The sequence below is a fragment of the Pongo abelii genome, chromosome X, assembly GCF_028885655.2.
Source record: "Pongo abelii isolate AG06213 chromosome X, NHGRI_mPonAbe1-v2.0_pri, whole genome shotgun sequence".
Taxonomy (NCBI): domain Eukaryota; kingdom Metazoa; phylum Chordata; class Mammalia; order Primates; family Hominidae; genus Pongo; species Pongo abelii.
In genome coordinates this window covers 50,517,446-50,543,218 of record NC_072008.2, presented here as the reverse complement: position 1 = coordinate 50,543,218, position 25,773 = coordinate 50,517,446, and the positions used below count along the sequence as shown (strand labels likewise).

Sequence of the window (25,773 nt, the reverse complement as noted above, 5' to 3'; positions counted from 1 at the left end):
CTCTCAATAAATGGCAGCTATTACTAGTTTTCCTACTATTATTAGGGTCTTTTCCACTGAACCCTGAGTGAAGAGAAGAATGTTTATGGCATTTGTGAGGACTGCCCTGCTAAAGTCAGAATGATGGTGGAGACAAGATAGCCAAATAGGAACAGCTCCAGTCTACAGCTCCCAGCGTGAGCGACACAGAAGATGGGTGATTTCTGCATTTCCAACTGAGATACCGGGTTCATCTCACTGGGGAGTGCCAGACAGTGGGTGCAGGACAGTGGGTGCAGCGCACCATGCATGAGCTGAAGCAGGGTGAGGCATCGCCTCACCCAGGAAGTGCAAGGGGTCAGGGAATTCCCTTTCCTAGTCAAAGAAAGGGGTGGCAGATGGCACCTGGAAAATCGGGTCATTCTCACCCTAATACTGCACTTTTCCAATGGGCTTAACAAACGGCACACCAGGAGATTATATCCCGCACCTGGCTCAGAGGGTCTTACACCCACAGAGCCTCGCTCATTGCTAGCACAGCAGTCTGAGATCAAACTGCAAGGCGGCAGCAAGGCTGGGGGAGGGGCGCCCGCCATTGCCCAGGCTTGAGTAGGTAAGCAAAGCAGCCGGGAAGCTCGAACTGGGTGGAGCCCACCACAGCTCAAGGAGGCCTGCCTGCCTCTGTAGGCTCCACCTCTGGGGGCAGGGCACAGACAAACAAAAGACAGCAATAACCTCTGCAGACTTAAATGTCCCTGTCTGACAGCTTTGAAGAGAGTAGTGGTTCTCCCAGCACGCAGCTTGAGATCTGAGAATGGGCAGACTGCCTCCTCAAGTGGGTCCCTGACCCCCAAGTGGCCTAACTGGGAGGCACCCCCCAGTAGGGGCGGACTGACACCTCACACGGCCGGGTACTCCTCTGAGACAAAACTTCCAGAGGAATGATCAGGCAGCAACATTTGCAGTTCACCAATATCCACTGTTGTGCAGCCACCGCTGCTGATACCCAGGCAAACAGGGTCTGGAGTGGACCTCCGGCAAACTCCAGCAGACCTGCAGCTGAGGGTCCTGACTGTTAGAAGGAAAACTAACAAACAGAAAGGACATCCACACCAAAATCCCATCTGTACATCACCATCACCAAAGACCAAATGTAGATAAAACCACAAAGATGGGGAAAAAACAGAGCAGAAAAACCGGAAACTCTAAAAGTCAGAGCACCTCTCCTCCTCCAAAGGAACAAAGCTCCTCACCAGCAACAGAACAAAGCTGGATGGAGAATGACTTTGACAAGTTGAGAGAAGAAGGCTTCAGAAGACAAACTACTCTGAGGTAAAGGAGGAAGTTCAAACCAATGGCAAAGGAGTTAAAAACTTTTTAAAAAAATTAGACAAATGGATAACTAGAATAACCAATGCAGAGAAGTCCTTAAAGGACCTGATGGAGCTGAAAACCATGGCACGAGAACTACGTGATGAAAGCACAAGCCTCAGTAACCGATGCGATCAACTGGAAGAAAGGGTATCAGTGATGGAAGACGAAATGAATGAAATGAAGTGTGAAGAGAAGTTTAGAGAAAAAAGAATACAAAGAAATGAACAAAGCCTCCAAGAAATATGGGACTATGTGAAAAGACCAAATCTACGTCTAATTGGTGTACCTGAAAGTGACAGGGAGAATGGAACCAAGATGGAAAACACTCTGCAGGATATTATCCAGGAGAACTTGCCCAATCTAGCAAGGCAGGCCAACATTCAAATTCAGGAAATACAGAGAATGCCACAAAGATACTCCTCAAGAAGAGCAACTCCAAGACACATAATTGTCAGATTCACCAAAGTTGAAATGAAGGAAAAAATGTTAAGGGCACCCAGAGAGAAAGGTCGGGTTACCCACAAAGGGAAGCCCATCAGACTAACAGCTGATCTCTCGGCAGGAGCCCTACAAGCCGGAAGAGAGTCGGGGCCAATATTCAACATTCTTAAAGAAAAGAATTTTCAACCCAGAATTTCATATCTAGCCAAACTAAGCTTCATAAGTGAAGGAGAAATAAAATACTTTACAGACAAGCAAATGCTGAGATTTTGTCACCACCAGGCCTGCCCTAAAAGAGCTCCTGAAGGAAGCACTAAACATGGAAAGGAACAACCAGTACCAGCCACTGCAAAAACATGCCAAATTGTAAAGACCATCAAGGATAGGAAGAAACTGCACCAACTAACGAGCAAAATAACCAGCTAACATCATAATGACAGGATCAAATTCACACATAACAATACTAACCTTAAATGTAAATGGGCTAAATGCTCCAATTAAAAGGCACAGACTGGCAAATTGGATAAAGAGTCAAGACCCATCAGTGTGCTGTATTCAGGAAACCCATCTCACGGGCAGAGACACACATAGGCTCAAAATAAAGGGATGGAGGAAGATCTACCAAGAAAATGGAAAACAAAAAAAGGCAGGGGTTGCAATCCTAGTCTCGGATAAAACAGACTTTAAACCAACAAAGATCAAAAGAGACAAAGAAGGCCATTACATAATGGTAAAGGGATCAATTCAACAAGAAGAACTAACTATCCTAAATATATATGCACCCAATACAGGAGGACCCAGATTCATAAAGCAAGTCCTTACTGACCTACAAAGAGACGTAGACTCCCACACAATAATAATGGGAGACTTTAACACCCCACTGTCAACATCGGACAGATCAACGAGACAGAAAGTTAACAAGGATATCCAGGAATTGAACTCAGATCTGCACCAAGTGGACCTAGTAGACATCTACAGAACTCTCCACCCCAAATCAACAGAATATATATTCTTTTCAGTACCACACCACACCTATTCCAAAATTGACCACATAGTTGGAAGTAAAGCACTCCTCAGCAAATGTAAAAGAACAGAAACGATAACAAACTGTCTCTCAGATCACAGTGCAATCAAACTAGAACTTAGGATTAAGAAACTCCCTCAAAACCGCTCAACTACATGGAAACTGAACAACCTGCTCCTGAATGACTACTGGGTACATAACGAAATGAAGGCAGAAATAAAGATGTTCTTTGAAACCAATGAGAACAAAGACACAACATACCAGAATCTCTGGGACACATTCAAAGCAGTGTGTAGAGGGAAATTTATAGCACTAAATGCCCACAAGAGAAAGCAGGAAAGATCTAAAATTGACACCCTAACATCACAATTAAAAGAAATAGAGAAGTAAGAGCAAACACATTCAAAAGCTAGCAGAAAGCAAGAAATAACCAAGATCAGAGCAGAAATGCAGGCAATAGCGACACAAAAAACCCTTCAAAAAATCAATGAATCCAGGAGCTGGTTTTCTGAAAAGATCAACAAAATCGATAGACCACTAGCAAGACTAATAAAGAAGAAAAGAGAGAAGAATCAAATAAACACAATAAAAAATGACAAAGGGGATATCACCACTGATCCCACAGAAATACAAACTACCATCAGATAATACTATAAACACCTCTACGCAAATAAACTAGAAAATCTAGAAGAAATGGATAAATTCCTTGACACATACACTCTCCCAAGACTAAACCAGGAAGAAGTTGAATCTCTGAACAGACCAATAACAGGCTCTGAAATTGAGGCAATAATTAATAGCTTACCAACCAAAAAAAGTCCAGGACCAGATGGATTCACAGCCGAATTCTACCAGAGGTACAAGGAGGAGCTGGTACCATTCCTTCTGAAACTATTCCAATCAATAGAAAAAGAGGGAATCCTCCCTAACTCATTTTATGAGGCCAGCATCATCCTGATACCAAAGCCGGGCAGAGACACAACAGAAAAAGAGAATTTTAGACCAATATCTTGGATGAACATTGATGCAAAAATCCTCAATAAAATACTGGCAAACTGAATACAGCAACACATCAAAAAGCTTATCCACCATGATCAAGTGGGCTTCATCCCTGGGATGCAAGGCTGGTTCAACATATGAAAATCAACAAATGTAATCCAGCATATAAACAGAACCAAAGACAAAAACCACATGATTATCTCAATAGATGCAGAAAAGGCCTTCAACAAAATTCAACAACCCTTCATGGAAAAACTCTAAATAAATTAGGTACTGATGGGACGTATCTCAAAATTATAAGAGCTATCTATGACAAACCCACAGCCAATATCATACTGAATGGAAAAAAACTGGAAGCATTCCCTTTGAAAATTGGCACAAGACAGGGATGCCCTCTCTCACCACTCCTATTCAACATAGTGTTGGAAGTTCTGGCCACAACAATCAGGCAGGAGAAGGAAATAAAGGGCATTCAATTAGGAAAAGAAGAAGTCAAATTGTCCCTGTTTGCAGATGACATGCTTGTATATCTAGAAAATCCCATTGACTCAGCCCAAAATCTCCTTAAGCTGATAGGCAACTTCAGCAAAGTCTCAGGATACAAAATCAATGTGCAAAAATCACAAGTATTCTTATACACCAATAACAGACAAACAGGAAACCAAATCATGAGTGAACTCCCATTCACAATTGCTGCAAAGAGAATAAAACACCTAGGAATCCAACCTACAAGAGACGTGAACGACCTCTTCAAGGAGAACTACAAACCACTGCTCAAGGAAATAAAAGAGGATACAAACAAATGGAAGAACATTCCATGCTCATGGGTAGGAAGAATCAATATCGTGAAAATGGCCACACTGCCCAAGGTAATTTATAGATTCAATGCCATCCCCATCAAGCTACCAATGACTTTCTTCACAGAATTGGAAAAAACTTCTTTAAAAGTTCATATGGAACCAAAAAAGAGCCCGCATTGCCAAGTCTATCCTAAGCCAAAAGAACAAAGCTGGAGGCATCACACTACCTGACTTCAAACTATACTACAAGGCTACAGTAACCAAAACAGCATGGTACTGGCACCAAAACAGAGATATAGATCAATGGAACAGAACAGAGCCCTCAGAAATAATGTCGCATATCTATAACTATCTGATCTTTGACAAACCTGACAAAAACAAGCAATGGGGAAAGGATTCCCTATTTAATAAATGGTGCTGGGAAAACTGGCTAGCCATATGTAGAAAGTTGAAACTGGATCCCTTCCTTACACCTTATACAAAAATTAATTCAAGATGGATTAAAGACTTACATGTTAGACCTAAAACCATAAAAACCCTAGAAGAAAACCTAGGCAATACCATTCAGGACATAGGCATGGGCAAGGACTTCATGTCTAAAACACCAAAAGCAATGGCAACAAAAGCCAAAATTGACAAATGGGATCTAATTAAACTAAAAGAGCTTCTGCACAGCAAAAGAAACTACCATCAGAGTGAACAGGCAACCTACAGAATGGGAGAAAATTTTTGCAATCTACTCTTCTGACAAAGGGCTAATATCCAGAATCTACAATGAACTCAAACAAATTTACAAGAATAAAACAAACAACCCCATCAAAAAGTGGACGAAGGATATGAACAGACACTTCTCAAAAGAAGACATTCATGCAGCCAAAAAACACATGAAAAAATGCTCATCATCACTGGCCATCAGAGAAATGCAAATCAAAACCACAATGAGATACCATCTCACACCAGTTAGAATGGCGATCATTAAAAAGTCAGGAAACAACAGGTGCTGGAGAGGATGTGGAGAAATAGGAACACTTTTACACTGTTGGTGGGACTGTAAACTAGTTCAACTATTGTGGAAGTCAGTGTGGCGATTCCTCAGGGATCCAGAACTAGAAATACCATTTGACCCAACCACCCCATTACTGGGTATATACCCAAAGGATTATAAATCATGCTGCTATAAAGACACATGCACACATATGTTTATTGCAGCACTATTCACATTAGCATAGACTTGGAACCAAGCCAAATGTCCAACAATGATAGACTGGATTAAGAAAATGTGGCACATATACACCATGGAATACTATGCAGCCATAAAAAATGATGAGTTCATGTCCTTTGTAGGGACATGGATGAAGCTGGAAACCATCATTCTCAGTAAACTATCTCAAGGACAAAAAACCAAACACCGCATGTTCTCACTCATAGGTGGGAATTGAACAATGAGAACACATGGACACAGAAAGGGGAACATCACACACCAGGGACTGTTGTGGGGTGGGGGGAGGGGGGATGGATAGCATTAGGAGGTATAGCTAATGTTAAATGACAAGTTAATGGGTGCAGCACACCAACATGGCACATGTATACATATGTAACAAACCTGCACGTTGTGCACATGTATCCTAAAACTTAAAGTATAATAATAATAATAATAATAATAAAACAAAGAAACATAAAAAAATAAAGTCAGAATGATGAAAGAAATTCAAAAGAAAATAATGCAGAGAATTAAGGTCAAAATATGCATGCAAACTCCAGAATTCCATTTCAGCAGCAAACCAAGTAAGGCTAAATGCTAATCTTCTTTCTGCTGGGTAATTAGCAAAATATCCTGTGGACTGTGCGTGTTATTTTCTAGAGTTACCCAATCTTTTTAGCTTACGCTTTGGTGTTCCCAGGAGTGATAATCCAAACATCTCACAACCAGTATGGCACTGCACCAACCAATCACAGTGGAAGCTAGCATCAAACAACGAGTACAATAGTACTGGTATGTGTTGGCTAAATAGCAGCCCTACATGTTTCCAAGAGATACAGGATGTAGTTCTGTGCTCTATACCAGGCCTTCTGGCTAGCAAATAACTGAAAAGATGCTGTGTTAACATCACTCCACCTTGACCTCATAAGATTTTCAGAGGGGAAAAAGGCAATATGATTGACTTTAGCCCTGTAATAGCCAGCTATCTAATCTATTCAGATGTAGATTAGTCAGTCCCTGAAGAATAATTCCCATTGGAATGAGGAGGGGATAAAGTCTTCCTAGAGGTAAATTATTTTTCCAGCCCTAAATGGGAATGTGCATCTGTACTTGTAGAACCTGTGAACGGTACCTGTAACAGCTGAAAACCACATGTTTTTGCTCTAGGGAGATAGTAATTTATCTCCAGTAACAAGGGACAAACCTCCCCTAAAGCTTCTAATGAAATAAGCAGACTGGCAAGCTACCAGTCAGCTGCTGAGAATCCCTGAAAAGTTAAGTTGTCTCCACACTATAAAGCACAGACTAGCTCAAACAGGTACTGAATTACTGAAAGACAGGAAAAGATGAGCACAAGGTCTTTTGGCAAATTTTCCAATGACAACAGCTCTTTCAATATGCACACACATAATGAAAAAGGAGAGACAGAAGAGGCCTATAACTCTTCAGCAACCACAGCTGAGCCCACCTCAGCACCCAGGGTTAATGTGGTAGTCACCACTGTGGCTCGCTAAATATGTTCTCAATGGGGACAAAAGGATGTCACATACTCTACCATCTAAAATAATGCCATCTGAGTCCCCTCTCACTCACCATTTTAGATTCCGCTTATTCTTTTTGGCCAGTCCAAGAGCACGCGTGTTCTTGTTTATCTTCTTGGAAACATCTTTTACAAACTCTTTATTGGCTTCTTTCTTGGGCTGGACAGGTTGACATTGAGAAGCCTGAAAAAAAAAAAAAAAAAAAAAAAAAGGTGGGTGAGGGGGCAGGAGAAGAAGGAGGCAAGAAAATGAAGAAAACCACAAATTACCTAAAAGGTGGCTCTCATAGTAAAGTCCTGACCCACATAAGTTGGTTGGGTGTTCCCAGGAGTGATAATCCAAACATCTCACAACCAGTATGGCACTGGGCCAACCAATCACAGTGGAAGCTAGCATCAAACAACCAGTGCAGTAGTACTGGTATGTGTTGGCTAACTAGCAGCCCTATGTGTTTCCAAGAGATACAGGATGTAGTTCTGTGCTCTATGCCAGGCCTACTAGCTGGCCCATAACTGAAAAGATGCTGTGTTAACATCATACTCCACTTTGACCTCATAAGATTTTCAGAGGGGAAAAACGGCAATATGATTGACTTTGCTGTCTGGGTGTGCCTCTTCAGGAAATACCTCTAACACTACATACTACCTGTGATATATCTATCCCATCTCACTAAGTGGCATTTATTTAACTCAGGGCTTTGGGGAGTTCCACACAGACTCTAATCCTGACTAACACTATTAAACAGTAGGAAAGATCATGGGACTGTTAATAATGTCAGTAAAAATACACTTAAAGTTATGTCTTTAAAATGAAACAAACAGGCCAGTCACAGTGGCTCTTGCCTGCAGTCCCAACACTTTGAGAGGCCATGGTGGGAGGATCACTTGAGCCCAGGAGTTCAAGACCAGCCTGGGCAACATAGGGAGACCCTGTCACTACAAAATAATAATAAAAAAATAGCTCAGTGTGGTGGCACATGCCTATGGTCCCAGCTACTTGGGGGAATGAGGTAAGAGGATCGCTTGAGTCCGGGAGGTTAAGACTATAGTGAGCTTCAACCACGCTACTGTACCCCAGACTGGGCAACAGAGCAAGACCCTGTCTCAAAAAAGTTTTAAAAATTAAAAAATTAAATGACACAAATGAACCTAATTATATTTCAAATAAGTACCATAACTACATTAAAGGAAAAAAGAAAGCAGAAGAAAAGATCAGAAATAACCAATCCAAGTCACTTATAAATAGTATTTGACTACCACCTTCAAAGTATACATCCTCAATTAGGATAAGTCTGCAGGGGGTTGTAGATATTGCTAATAAATCTGGAACTCTTTTTAGTAGGTTTGTTTATTACAGTGGTTTGGATGAAGCCATTTTGAAACTCTTTTAGCTGTATTACAGTATTAAGTAAATGTGTTGATGTTCTTGGGAGCCAGGGTTCTCATTACAGAACATACAAATAAGGATTAGTGAATCCAAGAAAGAATTTTATGTATTGAAATTGAAGCTGCACGAATTCATGATTTCCTAAATAGGTATGTGTGTGCACATATACTAAATGCCCACATCAAAAAGCTAGAAAGATCTCAAATAGACAACCTAACATCATGACTAAAAGAACTAGAGAACCAAGAGAAAACAAACCCCAAAGCTAGCAAAAGACAAGAAGTAATCAGAATTCAGAGTGGAAGTGAAGGAGAGAGAGAGATACAAAAAAACCTTAAAAAAAATCAACGAATCCAGGAGCTGGCTTTTTGAAAAAAATTAATAAAACAGACAGACTGTTAGCTAGACTAATAAAAAAAGAGAGAAGAATAAAATAGACACAGTCAGAAATAAGGGTGATATCACCATGACCCCACAGAAATACAAACAACCATCAGAGAATACTATAAACACCTCTATGCACATAAACTAGAAAATCTAGAAGAAATGGATAAATTCCTGGACACATACATCCTCCCAAGACAGAACCAGTTATACACATATATTTGTATATACAGACATATGTATAAGTACACATTTGTGTATATAAAAATACAGATATTTCCTAGCTCTGTCTGCAGAGTGGGCAGAAAAAGCAGACACCCTAATAGCACATCTAGCATCAATATCTTGGTATCTAATATCACTCCCCACTAAAGGGAACCAGAACTCTGGAGAAATGATTGACTCCAGGGCTTGGACAAAGGAGACATAAGATGAGTCTGGAACATCTTTTTAAGCTGGAAAGAAAATGCTCAAAAAATTATGAGAGCATGTCACAAGGACACGGTAGTGAGATTGAAGGTGCTCCTAACTGGCCAAAGATGGGGCAATTTGAGCACCAAAATAAAGTACAATAATGAACAGTAAACCTCTGGAAAATATGAACTCATGAGTCCATACTGATAATAAACAGTGGAGAAGGGAAGGCTCATGCTTGTAGAGTATGTCCTACAGATTCCTTACTAGTTGCAAGAGAAAAAAGATAAACAATAATGATACAGTACAAAAATCAGGCAACATCTTGACCAGGTGATCAAAATTAACATCATCAATGACAGACAGACATCCTGTGTCTCCAGATATACTTTGAGAAGGATAGCAAGAACATAACCTACACAGTATCCTAGCCAAGAATGTATCAATCTAGTCACAAGCAAACATTAGAAATGAGGACTTTTCTATTTTACAAACTGGGGAGTTGGGTGGGACTGTATCCTCAAAAATGGCAACGTCATTAAAAAAAAAAAAGGCTATGGAAATGTTCCAGGTTAAGAGGCTAAAAAGACAAGTAAATACAATACATGATCCTAGCCTGGATCCTTTACTGGAGGGGAAAACGTGCTATAATAAAGGTTGTTATAAGGTCAACTGACAAAATTGGAATATAGATGATTGATTACACAAAACTGCTATATCAATGTAAATTTAGAAAATTGATAAGTATATTGTGGTTATATAAGACAATTTCCCTATTCTTAGGAAATACACACTGTACTTAGGGGTAAAGGGACCATGACATATACAAGCAAATGAGAAAGCATGTGGGACAAAATGTCAACAATAAGTAATCTAGTAAAGGGTATACTGGTGTTCTTTGTACAATTTTCATTTTTGCAACACTTCATAAATTTGAAGTTATTTCCAAATTAAATGTAGAAAAAAAAGTATGTCTTTGTATCATCAGATCATAATAAACAACTACAGTCCAATAGGAAATTCTTTCTTAGGACCTCAAGTCATCTACCTCTGCTTTTCAAAGAGCTTGGCACAGTCACCATTTTAACTTCACCTAAAGTTTTGCAAACTCCTTATACGTACAATCAAGATTCAGAATGGGAAAAGAGGCGCATTCATGGCAAGAAAGAGGTGGAGTTCATAACTCCCAAGGTGAAACTCTCTACTTGCCATACATGCAGGTACAAAGCACTGATATTTTCAAGTTTAAGCTCAAGGGGACCTTGTACTTCCCCATAATTCTTTCACCATAAAATAGGAAAATAGAAGTGAAGGTTGGGTGTGGTGGCTCACACCTACAATCGCAGCACTTTGGGAGGTCGAGGCAGGAGGATTGCTTGAGCCTAGGAGTTCAAGACCAGCCTGGGCAATATGGCAAAATCCCATCTCTATAAAAAGAATACATAAATTAGCTGGGCATGGTGGAAATCACCTGTAGTCCCAGCTATTCAAGAGGCTGAGGCTGCAGTGAGCTGTGATCATGCCAGCTTGGGCAGAAGAGCAAGACTTTATCTCAAAAAAATAAATAACGTATATAAATAAAAATAAATGAAAGTCCTACTTACACAAAACCATTTAGGCAAACATGGATATAGGCCCTATCTCCTTGTCTACTGGCTTAGCACCAGTTCTTAAATATCATAAGTCCTTCCCATGCTAGAAACGATAAGGGAGAGGAAAAGAAAAACTCACAGCAGATTAACTAATTAAAACAGATTAACTCTTTTTGGCAGGCCAGGATCTCACTGTGGCAAATGTTGAGAAGAACACAGGGATGAAGACATGGAGACCTAATAATACTGACTGTAAGAAGCAAATTATCATATAGGGAACCTCCAAAACCCAGAGAGAAAGGAGCCCTCAACTGTCAAATAGGTGAGCTCAGATATCTGCAGTAATGCCCAACCAACCCTAGGAATGGTTTAGGTACATTGTAATGATGGAACTGTCTCTGCAAGGCACCAAAGACCATTCAAGGTAACCAAGGTAAATCTTCAGAACTTGAGTGCAAACGGTAAATGGACTTTCTGAGCAGCTAGAGAGCTAGAAGCAGAGACTCTGCTCAGAGATCCCTTGCTCCCCTGCCCCCTAACCCCATGGGGATATGGCCAAACGGATGCTCAATTCAGCTGGAGAATCAGGAGGGTCCTAGATACCTGCATGGATTTCCCATTATTGATACACTTCATGTATATCTGTTCTTTCTGAATGGTAAGATAAACTCATGAAAAAAGGGACTGAGATGTCACAAGAAAGTTTCTCATGTGCTGTGATACTTTACTGCTGTGATCTGAATATTTGTGTCCCTTTGAAATTCATTATGTTGAAACCTAATCTCCAATGTGATGCTATTAAGAGAGGGGGGAGGGATAGCTTTAGGAGATATACCTAATGCTAAATGACGAGTTAATGGGTGCAGCACACCAGCATGGCACATGTATACATATGTAACTAACCTGCACATTGTGCACATGTACCCTAAAACTTAAAGTATAATAATAATAAAATAAAATAAAATAAAAAGAGATAGGCCTTTTGAGAAGTGATTAAGTCATGAGAGCACAGCCCTTGTGAATGGGATTAGTGCCCTTGTAAAAGAGGCCCGAGGAAGCTTGTTTGCCTCTTCCACCACATGAGGGCACAGGCAAAAGATGTCATCCATGAGGAACGGGCCCTCACCAGATACCAAATCTGCCAGCACCCTGATCTTGGACTTTTCAGCCTCCAGAACTGTGAGCAATAACTTTCTGTTGTTTTTAAGTTACCCAGTCTAAGGTGTTTTGTGATAATTGCCCACATGGACTAAGACACTTTCCTTGCACAGTGTCACTGTACTCCCATCAGGGATTTGGAGGGGCCAAGGCAAGTTACACTAAGATAGGCTGCATCTGCTCCTGATTTGTGGCTACCTTATTTCAGCCAAATTCTGTATCCATGGTTAAATAAGTCAGGAAATTAATCTAACCTTACAAGTGTGTGTGTGGGAAGCGGCTCTTTCTACCAATTGATAGTAAATCTGAAATTATGCAGAAAGCTGTAACTTAAAAAACCATGTTGTAATCTGTATAGGGAAGAGATTGTATTTGCAAAAAGGTGGCCATACAGAATCTAAAGAGCAGGGATCTAAAGGAAAGAACTTTACCAATGCTTATCCAATTATGCCCAAGGGAGTAAAACACTATTTAGTAGATACAAGTATTCTGGTAGCTACATAAGTATACTACATAATGCAGGGCAAGAATAGTTCACCAGGATTATCTATAGCCTAGATAATACAGACTTCAAAATCAACATTGGTGAAGTCCTCATCTATAAAGAAGAGATTATAGTATCTACCCCATAGGATTACATGAGGATTAAGTGAGCTGATGCAGGATAACATGCTTAGCATAGTGCCTGACACATGGTAAGCACCCAGTAGGTGTATCAGTTATTATTATTTTCTAAGACAAAGATTGCCTTTGGCCTGATTCTATATTCAATTAACAACATTCTATTAATTCTGATTTTTACTGGTACCTTAATAATACCAGAAGGGAGGTTACTTGAGAGAATTCTAGCCAAAATTGAATTTCTAGATCTTCATAAAGACTGGATCATGGAACTATGGTTCTCAACAGTTCTGTATATCTGGAGGCATTTTTGATTATCACTATGACTGGGCTGCTGGTGGAATTTAATGCCTGAGGACCAGGGGTGCTAGTTGAGATCAGTCCTACACAACAGAAAAATTGTCCTGCTCAGAATGTCCATAATGTGTGAATTGATAAACACTGCACTAGACTACAATGATTCCACCAAAATACTTACCTTGAAGGCCTGGGCAGTCACCTCTGGACTTTATCTAATGCAAAATTCCATAGTTCTCATAGTTATCTGCAATTTCATATCTGATAATCACTGTCTGCTGCTTCCAGAGAACTCCACCAACTGCTCCAGATGGTATGTGCCAGGAACAGAGCCCCTGCAGTTTCCGAAACTGGGTCATTGGTCCCAAATAAAATTTGCTGTCAACATTCCAGAGAGGGTCTGGTAAAGTGGAAAGGTCCCTCAAGAAACAGCATGTCTAAGCCTTATGCAAAACCACAGCAAAGGACTGGACTAGCATACTCACATTAGTGAGATCTTCAAAAGCTGATCTCTTTTTGAGTGCTCCCTGAAGTGAAGATGGAGACTCCTGAAGTGAAGATGGAGATATCTTCGTTTGGCAATTCTCCCCCGTCTAAAAAAGTAAGAGGTAAATGAGTATATCCAATTGTGAACAGTCTCTTCAGGGACTTTGGGTCCTCTTTAGGGCTTCAGGGGAATTCCAGAATCTCAAAGTAACTGAGGATGCATATAATAAACCCCAATAAACTATAACAAAAGGAAATTCTGGCACTCAGAGCTGTTTAAGTCCCTAAAGGTAGTAGACATTGATAATGGGGTAAGTCTATGAGGAGGCAAGATGACCTTCAGTGTAACTCACAAAATGAGCAAAATATAGCTCAGTAAAGCTCATTTCTCCTCTTACTTCTCTCATACTTATGGTTATCCTATCCAAGGTAGACCACTACCACCCCTACCATTCCTAGTCATTGCTTTAATATAGATGTTTCAGGTAGCTCAGTTTAATAATTTAACAAATATCTAAGTGCTCTTATGTTAAGCAGCTTTTTCAGGTAGATCAGTTTAATAATTTAACAAATATCTAAGGGTCTCTTATGTTAAGCAGCTTTTAAAACAGCAGTCCCTAACCTTTTTGGCACCAGGGACTGGTTTCTTGGAAGACAAATTTTCCACGGACACTGGGGTGGGCTGGTTTTGGGATGATTCAAGCACATTACATTTATTGTGCACGTTTATTATTACATTGTAATATATAATGAAATAATTATATAACTCGCCATAATGTAGAATCAGTGGGAGCCCTGAGCTTGTTTTCCTGCAACTAGATAGTCCCATCTGGGGGAAATGGGAGACAGTGACAGATCATACGGCATTAGATTCTCACAAGGAGCACGCAACCTTGACCCCTCGCATGAGCAGTTCACAATAGGGTTCATGCTTCTATGAGAATCTAATGCCACTGCTGATCTGACAGGAGGTGGAGCTCAGGAAGTAATATGAGCAATGGGGAGTGGCTATAAATACAGATGAAGCTTTGCTCACTCACTGCTCACCTCCTGCTGTACAGTTGGGTTCTTAACAGGCCACAGACTAGTACTGGTACATGGCCCAGGGGTTGGGGACCCGTTTTAAAAGACATTACCAGTAAGGATAATAGCACACATATCTAGATACTGCTCCAGGATCAGCTCTTTACTAACTGTTGACCTTGGACAAGTCACTTAATCTCTAATCCTCAATTTTCTTATCAGTAAAGCTGGATAACTTGCCTTACAGTCCTTGAAGATTAAATAATACATGTTTTTTAAAAGTTCGTATGAACTGTAAATGGGCAGAAATAGTATTTAAAATAATGTAGTCTGATATGATTGTAAACCTCACAAGGAAAATGTTATATTAAAAACAAAGTTTAGTAATCCAGATTAATCTCTGATTGTTAGTATATATAAAGGAGGGGCCGGGGAAGGGAAGAGGAATGAATATTTTAAAGCAGAAGGGACTTTTTTCCCACATATTCTGTATCTGTGCTTGCCTTACCCCATTCCCAAATGAGTAAGACCATCTCTATAGGGTTAGAGGTTAGGGCAAATCACACTATAGGAGTCTTCTACCCTCTAACAGCTTTATGTGGTAAAAATCTCCTAAGGCTCAGACTGCCCTTATGAAATTCTGAGAACAAACCCGCCCTACTTGTATCAGAGAGCTGTTATAATGTGAAGCAGGACACTGGGATCAGACCATTTGCTCTGTTCTCCAGCTGTACCATTAACACTTAATACATGGCACAGTGAGTTACCAGAATTGGATTCATGACACAATAAACCAAACCAGCACAGAGAGCAATCTTGAAAGAGCTGGGGCCGGACGCGGCGGCTCATACCTGTAGTCCCAGCACTTTGGGAGGCTGAGGCGGATGGATCATGAGGTCAAGTGATTGAGACCATTCTGGCCAACACGGGAAACCCCGTCTCTACTAAAAATACAAAAATTAGCTGGGCACGGTGGCGCATGCCTGTAGTCCCAGCTACTCAGAAGGCTGAGGCAGGAGAATTGCTTGAACCTGGGAGGCAGAGGTTGCAGTGAGCCGAGATCGTGTCACTGCACTCCAGCCTGGTGACAGAGCAAGACTCCGTCTCAAAAAAACAAACAAACAACAACAGCAACAAAAAATACGAGCTGAGGGCCAGGCACAGTGGCTCAGGCCTGTAATCCCAATCCCAGCACTTTGGGAGGCCGAGGCGGGTGGATCACGACGTCAGGAGTTCAAGACCAGCCTGGCCAAGATGGTGAAACCCCGTCTCTACTAAAAATACAAAAATAAGCCGGGCATGGTGGCAGGCGCCTGTAATCCCAGCTACTCAGGACGCTGAGGCAGGGAATTGCTTAAACCCAGGAGGCGGAGATTGCAGTGAGCCGAGATCGTGCCACTGCACTCCAGCCTGGGTGACTGAGTGAGACTCCATCTCAAAACAAAACAAAACAAGCTGAGAATAATTACTTCCATTTTCTAATTGATTAAGCCAAGACATAAGTAAGCTATTAGTCTTTCATCTAGCTGATGATAAATAATCCTACTAGAAATTAGCCAAAAATGAAACATTATTTTCTCAGAAATTAGCTAAGAAATAAAGTGTTATCCAATTCCTATTTAATATTACTGGTAGAAATAATTGACTCCAAATAAAATTATAGCTGAAACTGAACTCAGTAAAACTTAGATTTGCAAAATGTACTCCAAGAAAGTTGGTTTTGGAAAAATAATTGCCACTAAAGAAAAGTTACAATGGCAGAACACTAATCCGAAAATTTGATGTTGACAAAAATCTGATCAATATATCAAATCTTTCTCGAAAAATTTACATAAGAAAAAATTTGGCACCTTGGTGAAAATCATTTTAGTAAAATAAGCAAGATTAGAAAATGTTTATCTGTGCGCAGAGAAAACCAATCAAGAAAATTAAATTCACCTAATGATGTTTTGCTCCAGGAAATACTCTCTTGACGCCAATTCATCAGTGCTAGTATAATTCTGATTAAAATATGTATGATGATGAACACAGAATATCCTAAGGTGAGAATATCAAACTATCAATAAAGTCAAAACAGCAGAGTCAAAATATACCCATTCTTCAAATTTAATAGCTATAAAAAGCATAATATATGTGCTGATATAATCTTCATACTCTCCCCAGAATGTACCAGTCTTTCAGCAAGGTGCTTGGAGCTTCTCAGAGAAAGTAAGAATATAGACATGATCATTAATGAGGACTGAGTGTTGTTCAGTTTTGAGGGTTATGGAGGGTGGCCTTCATTTGAGCCCTGCCTTTATGGGAAAGAAGAGTCCACACTTTCTCCCCAAGTTCTAATTTGCTGACATTCTCCAACTACAAGGGCTGCCACCCCTCCCCACTTTCTCAGGTTAAAGCAGACATATTTCAAAAGACTCACAGGTGAGGATAGGTACTGAGCCAACACAGGAAGAGACTACCAAAGATATTGTTGGGAAAGACAGCTTGCTCTAACCTTTTCAGATGGGTCATGATGACTGGGCACAATTTTGCTGGACTGAGATTTCTTAGGCACAGGTTTGGAGCTCTGGGGTGGTAGTGGCAGTAGCATCTCTTACAGATTCAGCTGCGTCTTGTCCAAGGCAGGGCTGCAATCAGAAAGAGGCTCTTTAACACCATTCACCAGAAACACCATAAATTCTCTGAAAATTCTTGAGAAAACCCAGTCTATCTATAGCATCCCTAGGAGAAAACAGACTTTGATGTTGGGGAGATCTGGATTCAAATCTTGGTTTTATCACAATTAACCTCAGGCAAGTGACTGACTTAAAATCTCTGGGCTTCAGTTACCTCATCTGTAAAATGGAGATAAGTATACCTATCTCTGCAGGGTGTTGTTCAAATTAAATGAGACACTTTATGTAAAAAGCCAAGCACAGTGCCTACCATCCTCTGTGAACGCCAGGATGTTGTCTAGCCCCTAGTTTAGGCCTAGCAACACTGGGGACAAATTACATAGGAGTTTTGCATTGAAAACAATGAAGAACATGACAGCTCACATAGTATGGAGGCAAGCTGGTAGAGCCAATGTTCTTTAAAAGGCATGGGGTCCTGGCAAAGCAATTATGACCCTACAGAGAAAGCAATAACTGCACACACATGTATTCACGATAGGCCAGGCAGCATTCAAAGGCTGCGTTCAATCAGAAGAAACTGTAATCCAGTTCCAGACACCTGGAAGGAACAAAAAATTCAAAAGATGAGATTATAGCAAAATAAACTAACTTATTAAAAAATCATTTGACATAAGAACTTGATCTTGGATTTCCCAGCCTCCAGAACTGTGAGAACTAAATGCCACCCAGTCCATGGCACTTTATAGCAGCGCAAACTAAGTGCTATAGAAACATAATGGAAAGTCAGTAATCTTATTGGAGACAGGGGCTGGAGGAAGGCTTCACAAAGGAAGTAACATGTGATCAGGACTTAAAATGACAAACAGGTTCCCAGGTTGACTGGAGGTTTCCAGGCAAAGAAAGCCTGAGCCCAGGCAGAGGCATGAACATACAGAGTTCAGGGATGTCCTAGTTGTCTGGAGTAGGGAGCATAAATAACATGTTGGGGAGGGGTTAGAATGAGGCTGAAAAGCTAGGCTGGGGCCAGGCTGGTAAGAAAAGGAAACAGAAAAGTCTGCAGCTTGAGGGGAAAGTTTAAGAAAGGAGAAAGCCTGATTTGGGTTTTGCTTTGGATGGAGAAGGATGAAACATTTTGTAGGTGAGGAAAAGCCAGTATAAGTATATGCATTCACATTTGTTACCTCAGTTGATTCTCACAACAAAACCATGAGGCTAAGCAAGGCAGGTACAATTCTATTTTACAGTCTCAGATGAATTAAGTAACTTACTACCCAGGACAAACTATTAAGGGGCATAGACTGCCCAGCTTTTTCCAGGGCAATTTCTAAAATACCATGAAGTCTCTTTGATCACACTCAAAAACATTCCAAAACAGTGAAAGGCCATAGTATGAGGAGGTAGAATGAGCACAGGTCTTGGAGTTTGAATAACTGGACTTCTAAGCCAGCCAACTTAGCATTTCTGAGCCTCAGTTTCCTCATTTTCAAAACAGCTATAACACCACTTACTTGCAGAGGACTTGTGTGGCTCAAATGCAAATTTACATGTATGAAACCTGATGCATGGCAGGCATTTAGTAAATACTGTCTTACTCCCCTCTTCTTCTATCAAATCCAAACGTATATTCCATCTCATTCCTCAAACCTCAGCCAAGCAGCAATAAAGCCAAATTGGGTGCACCCACCCTTAACTGCACTGTATGAAAATCACTTACTCCACTATTATTATTTACGCCTCATAAATTTTTTTTATGGATGACCAAAGACTCACACTCTGAAACATTTACCTTTTAAAAGGAAAAATAAATACGGAGTCCACAGGCTAGAAAACTCTCAGCTGATAACATACAGGTTAACTAAATCTCAGAGAAAATAAGGTTATTTAAATGATGGTCTATACCCCATTCATTATCCTGAACACTAATCATTTGCATTGAGGGACAGATGCACTGACTTAGGTAAACTAATTTTCCTGGGGGGAAGGGGAGGAGAGGGGATTGACACTATCAACAAGATCCTGTCATAAAAGGACACTCTCTGTGGAACACTCTCAACTTCTGCCACCTACAGAACCCTAAGCCTCGGGCAAGAAAATTAGAATCCTTTCCCCTTTTCAGACTTTCCATGTCCCCTACATACACACTGGCAAGTGTTGCAGACTCCATTGGACCTCCCAGGGCTGGTGCTGAAACCAACACAGGGGCAGCAGGACTAAGCTGATCAAAACAGTCTACAGGAAGTAGTAGCAACTTCATTTTTTAATATAAAGGCAGGTTACAGACAGCAAGGCTCTGGGGAGAGAATACAGCATTGTATCAATAAAACAGCACTGGGTTGGGAAGGATGCCTAAGGTCTAGTCCTGGCCCTGCTCTTAGTTGGCTGGGTGACACTGGGCAAGTCCCTTTCCCTCTCTGGGACCCAGTTTTCCCACCCAATAAAATGAAGCAGTGGAACTAGAGCCTCGTCGCTATTCAATGTGGTCAATGGACAAGCAACATTAGCATCACCTGGAAATTTGTTAGCAATTTAAAACCTCAGGCCCCAAACTGGACCCATCAAATCAAAATCTGCAAATTAACAATATCCCCAGGTGATTTCTATGCACGTTAAGATCTAAGCGCCGCTGTTCTAGGGTCCCTTCTACCTCTGATCTTCTACGATTCTAAGCGTAGCAGAGGGTGGTGAGAAAGCCAAAGCTGAAGGTGGTTGCCGGTGGGAACAGAAAAGAGCCAGTGAAGATAAAGGGTTAACAATAGAGTGAGGACACATGTGTCCACCCTCCCTTCATATCCTTCAACCTGTAGCTCAAAAGACATGCTGCAAGTAGCATTCTATGACTTAAATATGTCTGATCCCTCTGCACTTGTAGATGAAATTAATCCTGCACACTTTCACTTGTGAAAAAACGTTTTGTAAAAGTACTCTGATACAGGCACGTGTACTAATTGCTCCATCTAAAAGCTGGGACCCAGTCTCGTTTGCTTTGCCATCTCACTCCTTAAAAAACACTCCCCCTGCCCAACCTTGTACAGGGCTCACTCCACAGGCTGCTGATCGACAGGAGATTGAAAAGTTTCCTTACAGGAACGCCGCGCATCCCAGCAACAGAATTCAGCAAGGGGCTGCAGTGACGCCCAAGGACCCACTGGCAGGCGACAGAGCCGGACGCTGGAGCCAGCAGTACTTGCCCAAAGGCGCCTACCTCACACTGAGATTGAGGACAGACAGCAAAGACCATCGACGCACCCCTAGACCAGGAGAGGCCAAGGAAATGAACGGAGCTCTTTACTATAGCGACTCGAGTCCGTCTCAACCTGACTCCTGCACCCCTCCACCAGCCCAGTTGGGATTTTGAAAACTTCAGCCGTCATGAAGTGCAGTGGTGATTGGCCAGCAGAGGACCAATCAGCGTGCACAGCTGCGACACGCGAATGCCTAACAGGAAGGGGTGGAGCTGGGTATTTTAAAATCCAACTCGGCCCGTGAAGGACCTCGCAGTAGGGTGTTGTTTCTAGTATAATTGGTTGGACCAGGCTGGGCTGACACGCAGGGAGTATCGGGTCTCTTTAAAGACGAGTTTTTGGCCAGGCGCGGTGGCCTACTCCGGTACTCCCAGCTCTTTGGGAGAGCAAGTTGGGGCAGATCGCTTGAGCACAGGAGTTGGAGATAAGCCTGGGCAACGTGGAAAAACCCCGTCTCTACAAAAGATACAAAAATTAGTCGGGGCGTAGTGGCGCGTACCTACAGTTCCAGCCACTTGGAAGGCTGAGGTGGTAGGATCACTTGAGCCTGGGAGGCAGAATTGCAGTGCCACTGTTCTCCAGCCTGGGTGACAGACTGAGACCCTGTCTCAAAAAAATAAAATAACAGACGCGTTTTCATTTAAATAATCTTGCCAGAGGATGGGAAGAGCAGAGCAGCTGTATGATGCAGGTACGGGCCTATTAAAACATTAATATTAATAACCACTTATAGAGTCAAGCATTAATTCCTGAAGGCTTCACAAATAGCCTTGTGAAGGAAGCAAGGCAGAAGTTACTGCCCCTATTTTATGAATGAGCACCCGAAGTGCAGAGAGCTAATAGTAGTTAAGTTAATTCAGCACGTGCTACCCACTATAAAATTTTTTATTGCTTTAAATCCTGTCCAAAAACAAGATACTTGTATTATTGCCATTTTACAGATGACAAAATTGTAGTTTGCTAATAGCTCAATATCTCATTCATTTCATTCATACATTAGTTCAATTGTTTAACAAATATTTATTGATCACCTGCTTTGTGCCAGGAACTAGAATATATATATATTCTATATATATATATATATATTCTCTCTATATATATTCTCTATATATATTCTCTCTACATATATTCTCTATATATATTCTCTCTACATATATTCTCTATATTCTCTATATATATTCTCTATATATTCTCTATATATATTCTCTATATATATTCTATATATATTCTCCATATATATTCTCTATATATTCTATGTATATTATCTATATATATTCTATATATATTCTATATGTATATTCTATATATACATATTCTATATATATACTCTATATATATTCTATATATATACTCTATATATTCTATATATATCTATGTATATTCTATATATATCCTCTATATATATTCTATATATATACTCTATATATATACTCTATATATATACTCTATATATATTCTATATATATACTCTATATATATACTCTATATATATACTCTATATATATTCTATATATATACTCTATATATATTCTATATATATATACTCTATATATATTTTATATATACTCTATTCTACATATATACTCTGTATATTCTATATATATACACTATAGATATATATTCTATATGTATATTTCTATATAGACATATATAATATATAGAATATATATCTATATATATTTATATATAGAATATTTATCTATATATATTTATATGGATATATATCTATATATTATATATATTCTATATATATTTATATATATATGAATATATTCTATATATATTTATATATATATGAATATATTCTATATATTTATATATATAGAATATATTCTATATATATTTATATTCTATATTCTATATAGAAATTATATATTCTATATATATTTATATGTATAGAATATATATATTCTATATATATTTATATGTATAGAATATATATATTCTATATATATTTATATATAGAATATATTCTATATATAGATATATATATTTGTATATAGATACATATTCTATATATATCTACATATTTATATATATATTCGATATCTACATATTTATATATAGCTATATATTCGATATCTACATATTTATATATAGCTATATATTCGATATCTACATATTTATATATAGCTATATATTCGATATCTACATATTTATATATAGCTATATATTCGATATCTACATATTTATATATAGCTATATATTCGATATCTACATATTTATATATAGCTATATATTCGATATCTACATATTTATATATAGCTATATATTCGATATCTACATATTTATATATAGCTATATATTCGATATCTATATATAGCTATATATTCTATATCTATATATAGCTATATATTCTATATCTATATATAGCTATATATTCTATATCTATATATAGCTATATATTCTATATCTATATATAGCTATATATTCCATATCTATATATAGATATATATTCTATATCTATATATAGAATATATCTATATATAGATATGGAATATATATAGATATATCTATATCTATATGTAGATATATTCTATATCTACATGTAGATATATTCTACATCTATATATATAGATATATTCTATATCTACATCTATATTGTATATCCATAGATATATTGTATATCCATAGATATAGATATATTCTATATCCATATATGTAGATATATTCTATATCATATATGTAGATATATTCTACATCATATATGTAGATATATTCCATATCCATATATGTAGATATATTCCATATCCATATATGTAGATATATTCCATATCCATATATGTAGATATATTCCATATCCATATATGTAGATATATTCCATATCTATATATAGATATATTCCATATCTATATATCTATATATTCTATATATAGATATATTCTACACCTATATATCTATATATTTATAGATATATTCTACACCTATATATCTATATATTTATAGATATATTCTACACCTATATATCTATATATTTATAGATATATTCTACACCTATATATCTATATATTTATAGATATATTCTACACCTATATATCTATATATTTATAGATATATTCTACACCTATATATCTATATATTTATAGATATATTCTATACCTATATATATATTTATAGATATATTCTATATCTATATATGGATATATTCCATATCTATATATGTATATATGGATCTATTCCATATCTATATATGTATATATGGATCTATTCTATATCTATATATGTATATATGGATCTATTCTATATCTGTATATGTATATATGGATCTATTCCATATCTGTATATGTATATATGGATCTATTCCATATCTGTATATGTATATATGGATCTATTCTATATCTATATATGTATATATGGATCTATTCTATATCTATATATGTATATATGGATCTATTCTATATCTATATATGTATATATGGATCTATTCTATATCTATATATGTATATATGGATCTATTCTATATATATGTATATATGGATCTATTCTATATCTATATATGTATATATGGATCTATTCTATATCTATATATGTATATATGGATCTATTCTATATCTATATATGTATATATGGATCTATTCTATATATATGTATATATGGATCTATTCTATATCTATATATGTATATATGGATCTATTCTATATCTATATATGTATATATGGATCTATTCTATATCTATATTCATAGATAGATATATATCTATCTATATTTATAGATAGATATATATCTATATATATATTTATAGATAGATATATATCTATCTATATTTATAGATAGATATATATCTATATATATTTATAGATAGATATATATCTATATATATTCATAGATAGATATATATCTATATATATTTATAGATAGATATACATTCTATATATATAGATAGATATATATCTATATATATTTATAGATAGATATTCCATATATATATTTATAGATAGATATTCCATATATATATTTATAGATAGATATTCCATATATATTTATAGATAGATATTCCATATATATATTTATAGATATTCCATATATATATGTATAGATAGATATTCCATATATATATTTATAGATAGATATTCTATATATATCTCCATAGGTAGATAGATATTCTATATATATCTATATAGGTAGATAGATATTCTATATATCTATATTTGTAGATAGATATTCTATATATATCTATATTTGTAGATAGATATTCTATATATATCTATATTTGTAGATAGATATTCTATATATATCTATATTTGTAGATAGATATTCTATATATATCTATATTTGTAGATAGATATTCTATATATATCTATATTGATAGATAGATATTCTATATATATCTATATTGATAGATAGATAGATATTCTATATATATGATCCCAGGCCCTCTTCTCTTTTTAATCTCCCTAGGTTATCTCATCCAGATACATGACTTTAAATATCATCTAAAAGCTGGCCCTAAACTCCAGGTTCATGAATCCAAATTACTACTCCACATCTCCACTTGGATGTCTAATAGACACCTCAAATTCAGTTTGTTCACAATAGAACTTTGAATTGTCAAGCCCCTCCCCAAACCTGATCCTTTTCTCAGTATCCCCCACTTTCAGAAATTGGTACCACATCAAACCTGTTACTGAAGCCAGAAAGCTGGGTATCGTCTATGATTCTAACTTTTTTCCATCACCTTTGTTGATTTGACCTCAAAATATATCTATATCCATCAATGTCTCTCCATCTCCACTGCCACCTAGGCTCTCCTTTGGCTCACTGTCAAGAGCCTCAAAGCTGTTTTTCCCATTTCCAAAATTTACCTTTCTCTGATACAAATACAACACAACAACAAGAGCAATCTTTTTTAAAAAGAAAAATGGTATCGTGTCCCTCCCTTCTTCAGTAATTTCCCACAGAATTTAAAATAAAAATCCTAACTACCTACCCTGGTCTACAAGGTCCTGCCTACCTCATCAACCTCACTTCATAAACTGCATTTCACATTCCCTGCTCTCCCACCATAATATTCTCCTTTCAAATATTTGAATTTACCAAACTCTCTCTACCTGGTATTTTTGTACAAGATGTTCCTGCAGCCTGGAACATTCTTCCCTCTATTTTTAAAATTGCAAGTTTTTTCTCAAGGATCAAGTCTCAGCTTAAATGTTCCCTCTTCAGAGAGGCCTTCCCTGCCCATGTTATTTAAAGGAGGAT

The 25,773-nt window shown here is 37.9% G+C and overlaps 1 protein-coding gene across 1 annotated transcript in view; it reads right to left on the bottom strand.

Annotated features, from left to right (window-relative positions):
• Positions 1-25,773, bottom strand: part of CCNB3 (cyclin B3) — a 96,297-nt gene that overhangs the window by 50,115 nt on the left and 20,409 nt on the right. The window contains exons 2-4 of the mRNA XM_054544556.1: positions 17,215-17,347; positions 13,697-13,804; positions 7,412-7,542 (exon numbers count right to left, since the gene is read on the bottom strand). Coding sequence (XP_054400531.1) covers positions 7,412-7,542; positions 13,697-13,804; positions 17,215-17,310 — 335 coding nt within the window. The 5' untranslated portion in view covers positions 17,311-17,347. The remainder of the gene's footprint in view (positions 1-7,411; positions 7,543-13,696; positions 13,805-17,214; positions 17,348-25,773) is intronic.